This window comes from Artemia franciscana, chromosome 9 (genome assembly GCF_032884065.1).
Source record: "Artemia franciscana chromosome 9, ASM3288406v1, whole genome shotgun sequence".
NCBI classification, from domain to species: Eukaryota; Metazoa; Arthropoda; class Branchiopoda; order Anostraca; family Artemiidae; genus Artemia; species Artemia franciscana.
The window spans coordinates 31,849,389-31,870,747 of NC_088871.1; the positions used below are offsets into that span (position 1 = coordinate 31,849,389).

General features: G+C 35.4%; 1 protein-coding gene across 3 annotated transcripts in view; it reads left to right on the forward strand.

Annotated features, from left to right (window-relative positions):
- The window catches only part of LOC136031274 (small conductance calcium-activated potassium channel protein 2-like), a 294,910-nt gene that overhangs the window by 150,320 nt on the left and 123,231 nt on the right, over nt 1–21,359 (forward strand). For all 3 annotated transcript variants that reach the window (XM_065710711.1, XM_065710709.1, XM_065710712.1), the window contains one exon: nt 8,866–8,957. In XM_065710711.1, the coding sequence (XP_065566783.1) occupies nt 8,866–8,957 (92 nt within the window). The remainder of the gene's footprint in view (nt 1–8,865; nt 8,958–21,359) is intronic.

Here is a 21,359-nt window from a genome sequence, read left to right on the forward strand (position 1 = left end):
ACGGTTTCAAACAGTTCGTGGTAACGAACTGTAGTAAGGAGCGACCCGGCTCAATAGTAAACGAAACTCTAAAAAACAGAATTTTGATACTAAGAGATACATCAAAAGAATCGGATTCTTATAGCGGGAAACACCCCTTAAAAGTCATACAATCTTAACGAAAATCACACCATCGCATTCAAAGTATCCGAGAACCCTACTGTAAAAGTTTCAAGCTCCAATCTACAAAAATTTGGAACTTCGTATTTTTTGCCAGAAGACCAATCACGGGTGCGTGTTTATTTGTTTTTTTTTTCTTTTCCCTAGGGGTCATCGTATCGACCGAGTGGTCCTAGGATATCGCAAGAGGGCTCATTATAACGGAAATGAAAAGTTTTAGTGCTCTTTTTAAGTGTCCGAAAATTTGGAGGGCACCTAGGCCCCCTCCAGCACTATTTTTTCCCAAAGTCAACGGATCAAAATTTTGAGATAGCGACAGAGGGGTGTTAAGTCATCCTCAAAGACACAGTTATCAGCTTTTTCGACTACTCTGAACAAAATGGCTGTCTCAAAATTTTCTTCAGGTGGCTTTGGGAAAAAATGAGCATGGTAGGTGGCCTAGTGGCCCTCCAATTTTTTTTAGTCACTTAGAAAGGGCACTAGAACTTTTAATTTCTGTTTAAATGAGCTCTACACAGTGGTCCTGTTTTATAGGACCACTGGGTCAACACAATCACCCCTTGGGAAAAAACAAAAAACAGAAAAATTTTCTTGTTTGAAAAAAAGCAAAGAAAAAATAAAGACGGGCGTGCATCCGTTATTTTTCTTCTGGCAACAAAATACAAATTCCACGTTTTTACGGATAGAAGTCTGAAGCCTCTAAAATGGGTTATCTGACATGCTGAATATGGTGGTGTGATTTTCATTAAGATTCTGTGACTTTTCGGGGCTGTTTCCCCTTTTTCGAAAATAAGGCCAATTTTCTCAGGCTCGTAACTTTTGATGTGCAATACCAAACTTGATGAAACTTATGTATTTGTAATCACATAAAAATTTAATTCTTTTGATGTATCTATCGGAATCAAAATTCCGTTTCTTAGAATTTCGGCTACTATTGAGCCAGACCGCTCCTTACTTACACTTCGTTACCATGAACCCTTTGATTATTCAGCCCTTTTTCATGCATTGAATGGTACCAAGAACACTTCTGTTGCATTCTATTCTTTTTATCCGGACACTTAGTGTGCTATGTCATGAGAAATATCTTTAATAATCGCTTAACGGGGCTGAATTATTATAATCGGAAGTAGGAGCCAATTTATTTCTCTTAGCTTTGAAAGACTTTATCTCAGAAATTGCTTCTCTTGAAGTCTATCCATTTTAATAGCAGGTCATCCGTATCTCTATCTCTAATTTTAAAAGCATTTTTTCAAACTGAAAGCGTTTGGTATTCCAGCTTGCAAGTGGTCAATTTCATCTGTCTTGGCCGTTTTTCATCTCCGACTAATGACACAAGAACATTTTAGTTCCAGGATTTAACATCTTGAATTCAATCCTCAGAAGCAGATACCGTTCAGAATAACAATATGCTTTAATAAAACTGGTGTATTGACATTTGGTGTCTCTTCACCAAATGCAAGATCAGTTTATGAAGAAGAGCGTCATTCTTTAGTAAGGGAATCCAATGCTCTAAACAGAATAAAACGAAAAACACTGAAATTGGCTGTTATCAAAATTTAAGCGGATGTTCAACATATAGTGATACCACAAAAAATTGTAAAGAATGGTTATTTTGATACAAAGAAGAGAATCAGATAATATTATAACTATCCTGTCAACCAGATAATTAATTTTTCTCTTTCCTTTTTTATAGAATCGTAATTATGATGCAGAGATTATATTATAACTATCCTGTCAACCAAGCAATCATTTTTTCTCTTTCCTCCTCCTTTTTTATAATAGCCATACTTCTTTTATAGTTATTATTTATTTGAGTTTTTCTTTATTTTTTTTTGTTAGCACACTTTACTTGATGCTATAGCTAAGAATATAACACTCGATTTAACCTTATATCCTAGCCAGCTCGCAAAAAGGGAAAGTGTATACCAAAATGATTTTAGAACATATAATTTATCTGTACTAACCATTAATATTAAAAGACTCTGTCAATATTTTCACCGAGTCTAATTTAAGACAGCCTGTCCGCATATCTAATGAAAATCGAAATTGTAGACAGGCAAAATCTATTGCAAGGCAAGGAATATTTATTCAATCCAATTGGTAACTTCTCTTTCATTGATCTCAAGTTGGTAATTGTCTTTTGATTCAGTGTCTTTTCTTCTCTCGTAGAGTTCATTTAAGAAGGTTGGTTTTTGTTGTTGTTGTTGTTTTTTCTCTCTTTCTTATATATTTTTTGAGCACTGAGGAGGAGTTGGCGGAGGCCCTTGTCAAAATTAAATAAAAAAAACAAGTTTTTTTAAATGAAAGTAAGGAGCAACATTAAAACTTAAAACGAACAGAAATTACTCCGTATATGAAAGGGGCTTTTCTTCCTCAACGCCTCGCTCTTTACGCTAAAGTTTGACTCTTTCTCTTAACTCTATTTTTAAAACAGTAAGAAGCTTTAGCGTAAAGAGCGGGGCGTTGAGGAGGAAAAGCCCCTTTCATATACAGAGTAATTTCTGTTCGTAAGTTTTAATGTTGCTCCTTACTTTCATTTAAAAAAAACTTGTTTTTTTTTTTATTTAATATCTGGACGTTTTTGAATTAATGTATGTTTTGATCTTGGCTTTCCGCACATAAATAATTAAAACGAAATTTGCATATTAATTAATTGCAATTAATCGGAATATTTTGAGAAAAAGTAGAGAGGGAGGAGGCCTAGTTGCCCTCCAATTTTTGGATTACTTAAAAAAGCAACTAGAACCTTTAATTTTTTACAATCGTTTTCATTGGTAAAAAATATATGTAACTTACGAATTAACTTACGTAACGAACTTCTATATTCGTATGTTTTTATTGCGTTTATGAGGGGGTTCAACCGTCGTCAATACCTCACTCTTTACATTAAAGCTGAAATCTTGTCCCAATTCCTTAAGAACGACCTCTGAATCACACAGGCCGTAGAATAAATAGTTGAAATTGCTACCAATACTTTAGCGTAAAGAGTGAGGTATAACGAGGAGGTAAACCCCTCATATGTGTAATAATATTTGTTCGTTTTAAGTTTTAATGCTGCTCCTTACTTTCAGTAGAAAAAACTTTTCATATTTATTTTCCTTGTTTTTTTTTTAAATAATGCTAGAAAATCCTGCCCGTTAATTCGGAAAAATAGAAAAATTGAGGTATTTTTAACTTACGAATGGTTGATCAGATCTTAATGAAATTTGATGTTTGGAAGGATATCATGTCTCAGAGCTGTTATTTTAAATCCCGACCGGATCTGGTGACAAAATGGGATATGGGAGGGGGAAACCTAAAATCTTGGAAAACACTTAGAGTGGAGGGATCGGGATGAAACTTGGTGGGAAAAATAAGCACAAGTCCTAGATACATGATTGACATAACCGGAACGGATCTGCTCTCTTTGGGGTAGTTGGGGGGGGGGGGGTTAATTCTGAAAAATTAGAAAAAATGAGGTATTTTTAACTTACGAACGAATGATCCGATCTCAATGAAATTTGGTATTTAGAAGGATATCGTGTCTCAAAGCTTTTATTTTAAATCCCGACCGGATCTGGTGACATTGGGGGGAGTTTGGGATGGGGGAACCTAAAATCATGGAAAATGCTTAGATTGGAGGGATCGGGATGAAACTTGGTGGGACAAATAAGCAGAAGTCTTAGATACGTGATTTACATAATAGGAATGGATCCGTTCTATTGGGGGGGGGGGGGGTTAATTCTGAAAAATTAGAAAAAATGACGTATTTTTAACTTACGAAGGAGTGATCGGATTTTCATGAAACTTCATATTTGGAAGTACCTTGTAACTCAGATGTCTTATTTTAAGTCTCGACCGGATCCAGCGTAATTTGGGGGGGGGGGTGTAGTTGGGGGGACCGCAAATCTTAGAAAACACTTAAAGCGGTGAGATTAGGATGAAACTGGATGTGAAGAATAAAAACCTGTCTAAGATACGTGACTGATACAGACAGGATCTGCTCTCTTTGGTGGAGTTGGGGGGGGGGGGGTAATTTTGAAAATTGAGGTATTTGTAACTTACGAAAGGGTGACCAGATCTTAATGAAATTTGATATTTAGAAGGATCTTGTGCTTTAAAGCTCGAATTTTAAATTCCGACCAGATCCTGTGACATTTGGGGGAGTTGGAGGGGGAAACCGGAATTCTTGGAAAACGTGAAAATTGGGGTATTTTTCATCTTACAAAAAGGTGATCGGATCTTAATGAAATTCGATATTTAGAAGGATATCGTGTCTCAAAGCTCTTATTTTAAATTCCGACCGGATCTGGTGACAATGGGGGGAATTTGGGGTGGGGGAACCTAAAATCATGGAAAACGCTTAGATTGGAGGGATCGGGATGAAACTTGGTGGGAAGAATAAGCAGAAGTCTTATATACGTGATTTACATAATTGGAATGGATCCGCCCTATTAGGGAGGGGGGGTTAATTCTGAAAAATTAGAAAAAATGACGTATTTTTAACTTAGGAAGAAGTGATCGGATCTTCGTGAAACTTCATATTTAGAAGGACCTCGTAACTCAGATCTCTTATTTTAAATCTTAACCGGATCCAGCGTAATTGGGGGGCAGTTAGGGGGACTGGAAATCTTAGAAAATACTTAAAGCGGTAAGATCAGGATGAAACTTGATGGGAGGAATAAAAACCTATCTAAGATACGTGACTGACATAACCGGACCGGATCTTCTCTCTTTGGTGGAGTCTGGGGGGTAATTTTGAAAATTGAGGTATTTGTAACTTACGAAAGGGTGACCAGAACTTAATGAAACTTGATATTTAGAAGGATCTTTTGCTTTAAAGCTCTAATTTTAATTTCCAACTAGATCCTGTGACATTGGGGGAGTTATAGGGGGAAACCGGAATTCTTGGAAAACGTGAAAATTGGGGTATTTTTATCGTAGGAATAGGTGATCGGATCTTAATGAAATTTGATATTTAGAAGAAATTCATGTCTCAGAGCTCTTATTTCAAATCCCGACCAGATCTTTTGACATTAGGGGGAGTTTGAGGGGTAGCCTTAGAAAACACTTGGAGTGGAGGAATCGGGATGAAGCTTGGTGAATAGAATAAGCAAATGTCCTTGATACGTGACTGACGGAACCGTACTGGATTCGCTCTCTTTGGGGGAGTTAGGGGGAGGGGTTCAGTAATTTGGCGAGTTTGGTGCTTCTGGACGTGCTAGGACGATGAAAATTGGTAGGCGTGTCAGAGAGCTGCACAAATTGACTTGATAAAGTCGTTTTCCCAGATTCGACCATCTGGGGGGCTAAAGGGAGAGGAAAAATTAGAAAAAATTAGGTATTGATAACTTACGAGTGGGGATCGGATCTTAATGAATTTTGATATTTAGAAGGACATCGTGACTCAGAGCTCTTATTTTAAATCCTGACCGGCATTAAGCCTCTTATTTTCCTTTTAAATCAATCTATTGATTAATAGAATTTTGTTAGAGCTCATACCATATGATCTCTTGGCTCTTAGCTCTTCTTGCCTCGTCACAAGTGTCATATGAGCTCTTAGCTTTTGTTTTTTATTTCCTTTACTTCTGTCATCAAACAGTTCGTGGTAACGAACTGTAGTAAGGAGCGACCTGGCTCAATAGTAACCAAAACTCTAAAAAACGGAATTTTTATAACAATAGTTACATCAAAAGAATCGCATTTTCATGCTGATTTTAAATATATAAGTTTCATGCGGAGGGGTTTTCCCCTTCGCAGTCCCTCGCTCTTTACGGCAAAGTTTGACTCTTTGCCACAATTCTAATTTTTAAAACAATTATAAACTTTAGCGTAGAGAGCGAGGGATTGCGGAGGGGAAAACCCATTTCATATACGGAGTAATTTCTGTTCGTTTTAAGTTTTAATGTCGCTCCTTACTTTCAGTTAAAAAAAACTAGTTCTTTTTATTTAATTAAGAATTTAAAAAATGAAAATACAGAGAAAACGGGTATGATATTTCAAAGCAAAGTAGTGGACAGTTATTGATATATATCCTACATTTAATGAACCAATATTAATAAATTTATTGAATTGTATAACACATAAGTTTTCTTGACCTGTGTCCATTTATAACCTTAGATTTCCCCTATAGTTGTTTTCAGCCTAACCTTTTAAATTCAATCATAGGCGATATGTAGGAATTTCTTTCAAAATAAACAACCAATTTCATGTACATTTAGTTATAACTGTTCGAACCTAGGGCATATGTAAATTTTTTAAATAAATATATTATTTCATTTTTGCTATATTTAATTACGAAACTACAACTGTCTAAGAGACAACCTAACTGTTCTTTCAGTTTTGGGTATTCGTGCTATTTCCATGGTGATATTGGAAATTATTAAGATATTTCAAACTCCACCTCTACCTGAAAAAACCCGATTTATCATTCAATTGAGCGTATTCGCGTTATTTCCATGGTGATATTGGAAATTATTAAGAAATTTCAAACTCCACCTCTACCTGAAAAAACCCGATTTATCATTCAATTGAGCGTATTCGCGTTATTTCCATGGTGATATTGGAAATTATTAAGATATTTCAAACTCCACCTCTACCTGAAAAAACCCGATTTATCATTCAATTGAGCGTATTCGCGTTATTTCCATGGTGATATTGGAAATTATTAAGATATTTCAAACTCCACCTCTACCTGAAAAAACCCGATTTATCATTCAATTGAGCGTATTCGCGTTATTTCCATGGTGATATTGGAAATTATTAAGATATTTCAAACTCCACCTCTACCTGAAAAAACCCGATTTATCATTCAATTGAGCGTATTCGCGTTATTTCCATGGTGATATTGGAAATTATTAAGATATTTCAAACTCCACCTCTACCTGAAAAAACCCGATTTATCATTCAATTGAGCGTATTCGCGTTATTTCCATGGTGATATTGGAAATTATTAAGATATTTCAAACTCCACCTCTACCTGAAAAAACCCGATTTATCATTCAATTGAGCGTATTCGCGTTATTTCCATGGTGATATTGGAAATTATTAAGATATTTCAAACTCCACCTCTACCTGAAAAAACCCGATTTATCATTCAATTGAGCGTATTCGCGTTATTTACATGGTGATATTGGAGGTTACTAAGATATGAGTTTTGTTAAGTGTTTTTGTCTTCCTTTTCGAAATATGTTGTGTTTAATTTAGCTTAATTCTTCTTATTTCGCTCATAAAGGCATCAGAGCGTGAAGTCTAAATATTCGGGTTTCATTATTATTTAAAATTTCCTTCTTTTTTATCCACTGCTTTATGTTAAAATATTATACTCACTTTCTCTACATTTTCATTTTTTAAATTTTGTAAATGGAAAGAATGTTCGATCGAAGAAATTGTTTCTGTTATTGAGCTTGTTAGATGAGCAGTTAACAGCCTGGTTAACAGTTAACAGTCGTAAAACGGGTAATGGTTCTCGAAAAATTCATCAAAATGGACAGTATATTTACTCGACCCATGGGCTTATTAGTTTACCTTTGGATGTTTCCTTTTGATTTTTCCCTTTTTCTTTTTTTTCTAATATTTTGTGCTTGAAATCTTTAAAATATTTTTTGTTTTTGTTTCTTACACTTCCATAATTGTGAAGGGGATTGCAAATAAAATTCATAATACAATTTGCTTTTTTTCGCGTAAAATGCGCGGTAATAGTAGGCCACTATTTGACACGTTTGAAGACTATTGATTCAACTTAAAAAATAAAAACGGAGTTGTCCAAAAAGGAAATCTATTTTAATGGACAGTTTCTCTGGTTGAAAAATTTGCAAGAGTGTGTGTGTGTGTTTGTGTATGTACTTGAGCATAGAAGCTGTTCTAGATTTAAACAGGGGTTACATTTTTGAAGGGGGAAGGATTATAACTGTCCTCTGGATCACCCCCCCTGTATTTTGAAGAAACCCTTATTTTGGTGCTTTCGTTGAAAAAGAAACCTATGATTTTTGAAAATACATTTTGCTATCTTCATTATGGATAAATTGACAAAATCCTCACCACTCCCTTTTACATTTTCAGGATTCTATGCTGCTGATTTAAGACATGATTTAATCAAAATGACTTATAAAAAAAAATCCGAAACAATTTTGTAAGTTTTTAGCACGAATCCGCATTCAAGAAAAAATCCTTGCGATTAAAAATAGATTATGCATCCTTTGCCGCCATTGCATCAGTCAAGACGAATTGATATATTGAATGTAGATGTCACTATCGTCGCTTCAATATAGCATACAGCTTATGTAAAATTACCGTTTCAATATAGTATTCGGATCCTAAGCGTAGCCGCCATTCCTTTCGGGGGGAGGGGTGTATATTTGTTTTGTTTTTATAGTATTTTTACCTAAATTCCTCAGGTGGAAAAACTCCCTTTGTTTGTGATGCAGTATTAATTTCAAATTAATAATGCGAGAAATGAAATGAGAAATAAGCTGGTTTGGTAGTTATACAAAAAAAAAGGTTACCTTGAAATTATCTATCAGACTTAGAAATGCAAAATGGTAAGAACAGAAGACAAAAAAAAATCAAAACAGTATTGCATCCCAAGATTGGACCTTTCGTATTTGAAGTAGTGATTAATCCGTAAAACGTAGTGTTTACATACTGGGTATTTCCCGTAAAGCCAAGGGGTGTTTTTCCTATCTCTTAGCCATTATAAATAGTTATTTAATTCTGTCTTGCTTTTAGTTAAGAAAGCCTGTCTCATCTGCATCTTTAACGTCAATTAAAATTGGTAAGAACGATGCAACTGATGAAGCACCGAATATTACAGGCTCTAGGTAAGATTTGTTTTGAAAATAAAAATTCTGAAAAAAAGACTCACATTTTTTTTTCTAAGGAGAAATAGCCTAATGTTCTATTCCCGTATTCTTGGTTTAAAATATTTATTATGGATTTTAAGTTTGCTTCTAAAAAATTTTTTCAGAAAAATATTTTGCCATCGTTTTAAGGTCAAGGGATTTTCTTTTTACTGAAAAATGTCAAAATAAAAACTGTAATTGTTTTTGTCATGAATAAAGAGTCATAGTGTTTGTGTTATTAAAAAAGATGTCATTGTAATTTTTTTTTGTCGGAAATACGATGATTGTTTTAGTTTACCATAGCAAAACTATCATTGTTGAATATGTGTGCGTATAGAGGCCCAGTTTTGCTCCCGTTGCCCCCAGAAATATAGTAAGGTCACCCTTGCGGATTCCAAACTGCACCCATGAGAACTCCATACGAACTGCACTCACGCAAGGGTTTACCCAGAGATGATGGTCTAATAATAGTTATAGCTCAGGCTACGTAAAGTACAACTGTTAAATACTGAGCCAAAAGAAATCTGCACCCACAAAGCCCTGCACCTTAGGATAATTGCAACCAGACAAAATGTTACTTGCTGAAAATTCACCGGTATACGAATCCTTTTGTATGTCCGATCGTTTTTAAATATTTCTTGTGGGTGAAATCTTTCGTGAATGCTATCTTATGTAGGTACAGTCTCCGTGGGATATTTTTTTCAAAGAAACGGCTTTCTAGATTCATATAGACCTTCCAGTTTGTTATAATGATTAATGAAGAACAAAAGTTTTCCTGCAGGGGAGGAACAGAATATGGCCCAAAAAGGAAAACAATTTTTAAATTTTGCTGTCGTTCTAAAAATAATTAATAGATGGAGAAACAAAGGCCTTCACAGGGGGGGGGGAGAGGCAAAAATATCTTATTAATTCATTTTGATTTGAATTTAATCATATGCGCTTGTAAGAGGTAAAGCTCCAGCGTTGCCTTAGTAAAGACCCATAAGCCTTCAATGTATTATTTTATTTTGTTCCCTGATAATAAAACAAACTTCGAAGCGGACTCATTCAATTGGAATTAAGAGGTTCTAGTTCTTGTTTTAAGAGTTGAAAATGATTGAAGGACAAACGACCCACCTCTCATGCCCTTCTTAGCTGCCCTACTCCCAAAGATATTCAATAAAATTTCTAGATATTTTTTTTTGTTCAAAATAGCCTAAAATTTTAATAAATACGCCTTCGGAAATCACACGACCACCAACAGCCTTTGGGGCAAGGACTGTAAGTTAACATAGGCAAGGACTGTAAGTTAACATAATTGTTAACAATTGACCATTGTTAACATATAGCTTAAGTTATTGGAAAAGAGGGGATATGTTTATCCCAAGTCTCCAAAAAGGCTTAGGGCGTTAAGGTGAAACTTTCAGGAATGTTGAGGGGGTGTTCAACAAAGTCAAAACATAGTATGTATATTCTGGTTGTGAAAAGGGCGCATCAACAATACTTCAGGAACAGCCGAGGGTAATAAGTCGAAACTTTCTGGGTATTTTAAGGGAAATTTTGAACAAGGATTGAAGGGCAAAGCCCCCCTATGCCCTTGTTGGCTGTCCTTCCCCCAAAGACATTTGACCAAATGTTGTGATAGCAATTTTCCCTAAAGAGTCTAAGGGTCAAATAACCGTGCCTAAGGTTATGACGTAACCCCTACATCCCTTGGGGCAACGCCTTTAAGTTATGCAAGTTGCCCATCGTTTACATATATGTTGTTTGGTTCTTAGGACAAGGGATATAATTGATCCCTGGTCTCCAAAAAGGCTCAGGAAATTAAGTTGAAAATTTCAGGAAATGCTCAGGGGGAATTTAAATAAAGTCAAAAAGACACTATGTGTATGCTGGTTGTCAAAAGGGCGTGTCAGTAATATCTCAGGAACGGCTGAGGGTATTCAGTTGATACGCTTAGGAAAGGTTAAGGGGGATATTGAAAAGTGATCATTGAAAGTGATATTGAGACCAACCAGCTTCCTTTCATAGCTTTTTTAGCTGCTCTCTTCAAACACATCTGATCAAAATTTGAGATAGGTATAATGTTGAGAATAGTCTAAAGTTCAAATAACTATGCCTCTTTGGATGATGTGATCCTTCAAAGTTCCTGGGAAAACGACAGTAAGCTATGCAAGTTACCCATTGTTAGTAGTGACGACCCTCTGCTTTTTATGAGGCCCATAGCCACTACTCTTTTCTTCCTTCAATGATTTAAGATGACGAACAAGTTTGACGGTGACCCCCTCAGGGAAAGATACAGGTGCATGTTACGTGATAGGGAGTATTTTCTAAGAGATGTACATGCTTGTTACGTAATGGAGAGTGTTTTTCCTTTGGTTGTTACGTAATATGTTATGTTTACTTCTAAGTTGTTACGCAATAGGAATTGTTAGAGTCCGCTAGCCAAGCGGGGAATCCCTAGTTGTAACTAAAGGGGACACATACGTCGGTGTTACTTAATGAAAGTACACAGGGGGGATTTGACGCAATTATTGCGCGACTTGGTATATTTGTTGAGGATGACGCAGTGTTACGTGACTTTGTAGATTTATTGGGAGTAACCCAATGACAAAGCACAAAAGAGTATATAATCTGAAGTTTTTGTTCACATAAGGATTCGAAAGAGATTTACATCCAATAGAATGGAGAGCTAGTCATATTGACTATGGAAGCCTTTCTAATATTATTATTAGGGTGATACTTTCTACGTGATAACCTATTCAACGCCCGAGGGAATCCCCTGGTCGCTCACTAGATTGATTAAATGGACCTAATGTTTATAACCCTTTCTACATGAGAGCGCGCACATTCAATGAGATTGATTTTTGCTCTATTACATGCACCTGCCTGTTACAGTAATATCAGTTTTCTAAAGTGACTTATATTGGTTAAAATAGCTGTTGAACCAGTGAGAAGTTACATAGCATCGGCTTTAGATGTTTCATTGCGTAAATGATTACGTATTGAAGCTTTATCCTGGAACAAGAAATCCAAAGCACATAGACTCTTTTTTACTCACAAATTTCGTTTAAAAAAAATTCAAGCGTTATTAAAAGCCAAAAGAAAACGGTTAAAATTCAACAAACGAATAAAAACCAAACCTGAAGAAAGTTTATAAAACATAAGCAAAAAGAACCATGAATAAAAGAAATATGAGAAATCCCTAGCAACCATTTCCAGGAGTAGGAGTGGAAAGGTTGTTATTAGAGGTATATTTAAGCCGTATTGAGAAGTGTTTGTGAGAGGTCTTAATGAAAATACCTCGTTTCTATTGTTCTGTTGAATGCGCAGGCCTGTTAAATGCCATTAAATTCAATATTGATGCTAGAAAAATCACATTTAGAAAAATAAAAATGCAAAAAAAGAAAAAAAGACGAAAAAAAAAGCAAAAAAAGAATGCAAAAGAAGAAAAAAAGTTTTTTAAATTCAGTTATTTCAGAAAGGTTTAAATGAAATTCAATGTTTCTTTGAGCCAAGGCTATGTATATTAACGCCACCGTTGCAATATGTGGTGATATTGGAAATTATTAAGATATTTCAAACTCCACCTCTACCTGAAAAAACCCGATTTATCATTCAATTGAGCGTATTCGCGCTATTTACATGGTGATATTGGAGGTTACTAAGATATGAGTTTTGTTAAGTGTTTTTGTCTTCCTTTTCGAAATATGTTGTGTTTAATTTAGCTTAATTCTTCTTATTTCGCCCATAAAGGCATCAGAGCGTGAAGTCTAAATATTCGGGTTTCATCAGTATTTAAAATTTCCTTCTTTTTTTATCCACTGCTTTATGTTAAAATATTATACTCACTTTCTCTACATTTTCATTTTTTAAATTTTGTAAAGGGAAAGAATGTTCGATCGAAGAAATTGTTTCTGTTATTGAGCTTGTTAGATGAGCAGTTAACAGCCTGGTTAACAGTTAACAGTCGTAAAACGGGTAATGGTTTTCGGAAAATTCATCAAAATGGACAGTATATTTACTCGACCCATGGGCTTATTAGTTTACCTTTGGATGTTTCCTTTTGATTTTTCCCTTTTTCTTTTTTTGTAATATTTTGTGCTTAAAAACTTTAAAACATTTTTTTTTGTTTCTTACACTTTCATAATTGTGAAGGGGATTGCAAATAAGATTCATAATACAATTGGCTTTTTTCGCGTGAAATGCGCGGTAATAGTAGGCCACTATTTGACACGTTTAAAGACTATTGATTCAACTTAAAAAATAAAAACGGAGATGTCCAAAAAGGAAATCTATTTTAATGGACAGTTTCTCTGGTTGAAAAAGTTGCAAGAGTGTGTGTGTGTGTTTGTGTATGTACTTGAGCATAGAAGCTGTTCTACATTTAAACAGGGGTTATATTTTTGAAAGGGGAAGGATTATAACTGTCCTCTGGATCCCCCCCCCCCTGTATTTTGAAGAAACCCTTATTTGGTGCTTATTAACGTCACCGTCGTAATATGTGGCTAGCCCGCCCTAAAAAGCACTTCAAGAGGTAAATTTAAGCCCAATATGTTTATTAGAGGTAAATTTAAGCCCTATTAAGATATATTTCAAGGAGTTCCTAGTGAAAATGAAACATGTAAACGAAAAAAAGAGGTGGATTTTCGCATTCGTTATTTCAGAGAGTTTTTAATAAAAATGCCATATTTCTTTGAACCAATACTATTATCAACGCCACCGTGACAATATGTGGCTACCTCACCCTAGAAAGCAATTCCAGAGGGGGGTGGTGGATGTTTTTAGAAGGAAATTTAAGTAATGTTATTTTCAAAAGGTCGATACTGAAAGTGCCTCGTTTCTATTGCTCTATTGGATTCCCCTTTCTGTTACTTTTCATTAACTTAAATCTTGATACTAGAGAAACCAGAATTTTAAAAAACGAAACATGCAAACGAAGAAAAGGAGACTGATTATTGCATTCAGTTATTTCTCTCAAAACCTCAGAGATGTTTTGATTAAAATGCCACTTTCTTTGAGCGAAGAGTATGTAAAGGAAAGCCACCGTGACAATATTTGGCTAGCCGACACTAGCAAGTGATTCCAGAGAGGGATGGGCTGCTACTAGAGGTAAATTTAAGCCGTAGCAATAGGTGTTTCTGAGAGGTTCTAATGAAAATGTCTCGTTTCTGTTGCTCTATAGGATACAACTGTCTGTTACATTTTATTCATTTAAATCTTGATACTAGCAAAATCAAATTTTGAAAATAAAACATGCAAACAAAGAAAAAAAGACAGATTATTTCCAAAAGGTTTAAATTAAAATGCAACGTATCTTTGAACCAAGATTAAGTATATTAACGCCACCGTAACACTATGTTTCTAGCCAACCTTAGAAAGCAATTCCAGAGGGTAATGCATCCCCTATTAATTATTAGAGGTAAATTTAAGTCCTATTAAGAAATGTTTCCGGGAGCTCTGAGTGAAAATGCCTCGTTTCTGTTTCTCTTTTAGATGTTCTTTCCTGTTACAATTTGTTATTTCTGAGAGATTTTAATAAAAATTCCACGTTTCTTTGAGACACGATTATGCATATTAACGCCACGATGACACTATGTGGCTAGCCCACCTTAGCAAGCACTTCCATAGGTAAATTTAAGCCCTAATAAAAATATTTTGAGGAAGTCATAGTGCAAACACCTGGTTTTTGTTGCTCTATTGGATATTCCTACCTGTTACATTCGTTTATTTCTGATAGATTTCAATAAGAACGCCACGTTTCTTTGAGCGAAGACTATGCATATTCAAACCACCACTGCAAAATAATGTTAGTCCACTTTAGCAAGCAATTCCTGAGTGGAGGGTTGTTATTAGACGTAAATTTAGGCCATGTTTAGGATTATTTCTGAGGGATCTTAATGAAAACGCCTCGTTTCTTTAACTGAGTGTTAAATTTCAGTCCATACACCCATGAAATTCTATTAACCCCACCTGTTTAACACACACCTGTAACCTGTTTTAACAGCTTGAAAAACAATATGATTCCTATGAGTTTTTCAGCGGTACTGCAACCAACATATCTCACCCAGGCTACCTACAGCCGACCTATTTTAACAGCTAGAACAACCCTGTAATTTATATGGATAGTTCACGCAAACTCACACCATTTTTAAGGATTCATCCCTTTTCTTACGTGCTATAGGTTAGGTTAACCTTGCATAACCTACAAAAGGCTAGTGAGGTTAGGCTATATGGTGCTAAATGGAATATTAATATGAGCACAGGTGTGTGTGTATGTGTGAATAGGCATGCCGTGAATTGGCATGGTCTTGGCTCAAAGAAACGTGACATTTTCATTGAAACCTCTCAGAAATAACCGAATGCTAATCTGTCTCTTTTTTTGTTCGTTTGCATGGTTCATTTTTCAAAATGTGATTTTGCTAGTATCTAGGTTTAAATTAGTTGAATGAAAAAGGATCTCTTAACAATAAGACCTCTTAATCAATAGGAAATACCTCTTAATATGACTTGAATTTGCCTCTAAAAACAACCCCCACACCTCCCCCTGGATTTGCTTGCTAGAGATTCCCACTTGTCTTTAATTTATCGTTCTTTTTGCTTATTTTTTTATCAATTATAAGCATTTTCCGGTTTCTGTTTTTTGTTTGTTGGGTTTTGACTGCTTTCTTTCTTTGTTTTTACTAGTTCTCGTAAATTTGTTTTTAGCAATAAAATTTTGTATGTGCAAAATTCTGTGTCCCTTAGATTTATTTTCCCAGGATAAAACTTCAATACGATATCATTTACGGAGTGAGATATCTAAAGCAAACGCCATGCATGTATGTATGCATTTATTTTTAACCCATCATACAAAGTAATGAAGTGAAGGAGTACAATGAAAAAGAAAGAAACGACATATTGTGGAACATTTAAAAATACAAACAAAAATAGTTCACGTCAAAAACCAACATTTTGCCATTCATGGCCAGTTTGCTTGCTGCACATGTGTATATTCAACTTAGATAACTTAGCACACGGGTCAGACAAGCTATATTTTTTCATTAAATGGGAGTTTCGGGTCCACGGAGGAACTAGCAACAGAAGCTTAGCAAATTTGAAGAAAAAGCGCTTCATCCTAAGAAGGTCACATTCACTAAATATAGGATAAAACGGTAATAAATAAAAAATATGTGACAGGACGACACTATAGTAAATCCTCGCAAGATGGGCTCTGTTCAAATGAAACTGAGAACTAACAATTGTACCATATGCACGATGGATTTTAGTTTCCATACTTTCTAGCATCAGTAGCCCAGTTTTCTTCAGATTTTTTTCCAATAGAAAGGCCAAGATAATTCAACTTAACACAAGACTTTACTTCTGTACCATTCAGATCTATAGATATTTTATTTGATCTAGTCAAATCTAATTCATTAGAAATCAAAAAATCACATTTTTAGCATTTCGGAAAAGCCCTATATCACTGTAGTTTTTAGATATCTCTAAAAAAAACATTTTTGTAGCCCACTGGTAGACCTACCAATAATAAAAATGTCGTCTGCATAACATAATATCAACAGATCAATACCTTTATATATACAGCACGAAGAAAGTTTGGCACTGATCTGGAAGCGTTGCATTGTTATAAACCGTGGGAGAAGTAACCACACCCTGCTTAACCCTGATATGAATTGGTACAACATCAGTCAGAAAATTGCTTCCAGGTATACGTATTTTTGCTTTCATAAGGTGATAACTGTACAGAAGAGGTCTAACTAAGTCTAGCAATACACCACGGTTCAAAAGCTCATTCATTGCTTGGGGATGCAACAACGAATCAAATGATTTGCTAACATCATATGTTCCAAGCGCTAGAGTACCACCGGATTTATCTACATCAATCAAAAATTTGCACAGACATTTTAGAGCATGGAAGCAACCAAGCTTAGGCTGGTAACCAAACTGGTGAGGAAGCATATAACAGAGAGAACGTAGGTTATTAATTGTAAGTAATTCAAACACCTTAGCAAAAACACTTGAAACAGCTATAGATTGATGTGATGAGCATTCTAACAGATCCTTCCCTTTTTTGAAAATCGGTGAAATAAGACCAAAACAAAAAGAAGCTGAAATTATACGACAGCGAAAAATCATTTGGTGCAACAAAGAAAGATGATACATAAGCTTATCAGACCAATTTTGTAAATGAAGGGCGCATATGCCATCATAACCCATAGACTGTCTTTGGTTAAGCTCTCGTATAACATCACGTAATTCACTAGAACTTACTACAAAGGTACCCGGTGAAGGACCCGGTACGTAAGCAGTTATTTAATTCCCTTTCAAATTTCTTGAGAGCGCTAATGTCGGGTTCGCTGAAGTGACTTTTGAAATACGAATGTCACTAGTTCTCACTGATGGTGATTTGGCTTTCCCGAGTTTTATTATTTACCGAACGAGTTTTCCATAACTTCTTAGGGTCATTCAAGATCGATTCCACAACTGTAACACTTTGGTCAACCCGGTGAGCTTGGAGTTCCTTCTGAAAGTGCCGCTTAGTAAGTAACCGTAAAGTGTTTACAACTCCGTTTCTAGGTTTTTCACATCCATTCCACAGATGTAACCAATCTTTCGAAGACTTACTAGCGGAAACATCTATTTACCATCTCACTGATTCAATAGCTAACTTAAGCTGTGTGGGTCACTTTGGAAAATTAATATCGCTGTAAAAGGCAGGTGCATCTAATAGAGAAAAATTAATAGTGTTGGGATGCTCGCACTCTCATGTGGAAGCGTTGGAAACCTACGGTCCATTTAATCAATCTAGTAGCCGGGCAGGGGATTCTTTCGTGCGTAGAGTAGGTTATCACGTAGAAAGGAATATACGAATAATAATATTAGAAAGGCTTTCATAGTCCAGCTGATTAGTGCTCCATTTCACTGGAGAGGAATCTCTTTCAAATCCTAATGCGTACAAAAACCTTTGGAATATAAAGGCTCCCTGATAAAAACGTCGTGAAGGAAAATGAAATATCAAAAAGAAGACAAACACGCCTTGAAAGAAAAATGAAATCCTTCAGAAAATGAAACCCCGAAGAAAAAAAGCTGTGAAAGAAAAATGAAATCCCGAAGAAATATTAAATCCTGAATTAAAAAAAATCTCTTAGAGTGTCCTCTAACGCCCGTCTGTGCACCGCCATTACGTAACTTCCCACTTGTGTGCCCCCTTTACCTAACGCCAACGTTTGCACCGCAATTACGCGAAATTTCATGTATTTGCTGTCGTTACGTAACATACCACGTGTGCGCTTCCATTACATAACATTTCACGTGTGCGCTGTCATTACGCCATACTCCTCCAATTCCCGCAAGGTTGCATCACATCCCACGTTTGCACTGTCATTGTGTAGCACCCTTGTTTTTGTCCCCCTCAAATACAACCGGCGATTCCCTGCTTGACTAGTGGACTTCAATAAGTCTTATTACGAAACAAATGAAAGTAATCAAAACCTATTACGTAAAAACCAAAGAAAAAACACTCTCTATTACGTAAAAAGCATCTTCGTTTCTTAGACAACATTCCCTATGACGTAACATGCACATGTTTCTTGCCCTTAGAGGGTCACTGTTAAACTTCTTTACCATCTTAGATCATTAAAGGAAGAAAAGAGTAGTGGCCATGGGCGTCATAAAAAGCAGTGGGACGTCACTACTATTATTTACTATTTGTTAACAATATGTAAGTTACTTTACTCCACTTTAATATGGTCTTTACTCACTTCAATATCAGTTCGTTTTTTACTTGCTCGCTTTTATTAGTTTTTTCATTCCATATTTTACTTAGTATATGACTTTATTTCTGGTCGTTTTATGTTTTAATAAGGTTTTTAACTTTAAAATCCTATCTCCTGGATTTTGAAAAACTTTTGTCGAAAGCATTTTTTAAACTAAATTCGATTCATTTTTAACTGGCATTGTTTAATGATGGGTTAATTTTTTCACAGTATTTTTGCTTAAGAACTAATATATTAGACCACAAACTTAATTTTAGGTAGAGTTTGAATATTCAATCCAAATTTCTCCCTAGCGATTTTTTTTTGCAACAATTTTTTAATGATATTTTTGTAATAACACTCGGGGTGCAATGAGAGGGAGATTTTAATCCTATGGATTGATAGTCTTCATAGTTGTGTTTTCTATAAGGCTGAAGTCATCCCGAATCCCACCATGTAGACAAAGACAACTATGAACATACTCATATATTAACCTGAAATTATACTATAAGAATGTGTTTCGGTCTGTTTTGTTGTACTGTTGGTTTGGTTCAATAAATGCTAGTCAAACATAAAAAAAAACTTGTCTTTTGTTGGATCCGTAGGCTTAAATTTGACCAAAGCATTTCGGCATGCTTTGATATGTATGACGAGCAAGTATTCTCCAGTGTGCTATTTATCTGTGTTCTTTCGAAAAACTAGATCTGGAAATCCTATTGGATCTGATAATAGTACATAAATATTAAATTTTACATGTTAATAATTTTATACGATATACATAACTATCTGGTAATTCCCATTGTATTATTTATCTGTGTTACGGCGAAACTCTTGATATGGAAATTTTATTGTGTCTCATTTTTCTCTCTCGTCTTTTCATTTCATTCTCGAAACGTGTTGATAATAAAAAATAATAAAAATGAAACATACAACTGGCAAGAACATTTGCTCCTAAAGGAGTAAAACAAGCCACTATTCAGGATAAAGAACCGGGGGTTAAGAGAGGCAGGAGTCCTCTTCCCGTATTCCGTTCATTTTTCAGTTTCAGTTAAAGCAAATACATACATCAAAACTTAAAACAAACACAAATTATTCCGTATATGAAAGATGCTCCTGCCTGCTCAACCCCTAATACTATTTACAATAAAACTTAACTTGGTAGTAATTATTCCGTATGTAAGGAGGGCTACTAAAGTTTGGGACGATAAAAACTGACTTTCTGTCTATGCTTTAAGAATGATTGTTGAAATATCGGCAACTGGCATTGGATAAAGATTATGCCTCAAGAATCGAAGAGCTTATTGAAGCATATATCCTTCAAACAACAAAATTTTCGGCTCATACGTTTAAAATCTATTGGGCAAAGAAAACACTTGCAGGTACCCATTAAATGCATTGACTGCACTCATAAATGCTTTTACTATCGTGTTTCCAATTATGTATGCTTTGTATCATTCTTAGTGCATCAGAGGACAATTTCATAATAAGACGTCTTATTATCTGATATCATAATATAAACAAACATTCCTTTTAGGTTCGGTAATCAATTGATAAAAAAGGCTTGTCAAAAGAGAATAGTTGAGGGGACAAGATGATAGCCTACTTAGAGATTCCATTCACATTTTGTCAAAAACACTCCATTTTTGTCTTGCGATCAGTAGGGCTAAGTAAAAGATGTACAGTAAAATAAAATCTTAAGTACTGTAAATTATCAGTATTCTTTAGGTACCTTCAGAGCAAATAAGGCCAATTGCCACGAAAATGCGAAGTACATCAATGCGTATTGATGATCCACTGAAAAACAATGTTTGTTGTTTGTTACTGTCTCTGAATCTTCCGTTCACAAAAATGGTCTACACGGCTTTTACGAAAACCAATTTTTTCAAAACTTTCCGAAAATGATTCTTCAAGGAAAAGTAAAGAGCTATATGAAAACTTGCTACCACTACTAACAAGTCCCCGCAGCACCAAGCCGCCTGAGGCCTACAGATCTACGCACAATCTTTGCGTAGTACGCCTAATCTGTCATCCTTCTTCCGTGCAACATGCCCTAGCCATTTCAACCTTTCTTTTACTATAGCCCTATAAAGCAGGATTGAACCAGATTTTTTGTACAGCCTAATGTTTGAAGTACGGTCAGTCAGCCGGGTACTCAGAATAATCGTAAGCAACTTCTCTGGAAAACATCTAGCAAATCTTTATCCGCTTTTCGGAGCGCCCATGCTTCAGAGCCATGTTTGATCACTCTCATCATTGTACCTTGCAATATGCTAATCTTCGTTTGCAGACTTACATTCCTATCCTTCAAAATTTTTTTAACTGTGAAAAAACACAATGATTCTTGGCTATTCCCCTTTTAAAATCTTCACTGCTCCCACCGTCTTTACTAATAATACTAACAAGGTAAGTGAAGCTGCCTACCTGATTAATCTTTTCGTTACCAAACGTCACCTTCTCATCTTCACTTATTTCTGGCCCTAGTCTTCTTAACATCAATTTTCAAACCTATTGTAGCACCTTAAATTTGCAAAACCTCTAAAAGTTTATTCATTTTTGCTCACACTTTCATCAAGGATGCTTAAATCATCAGTATGATCAAAGTCCAGCAGATTTTTTCCTCTCCATTTGATTCCGTGGTCTCCCATTG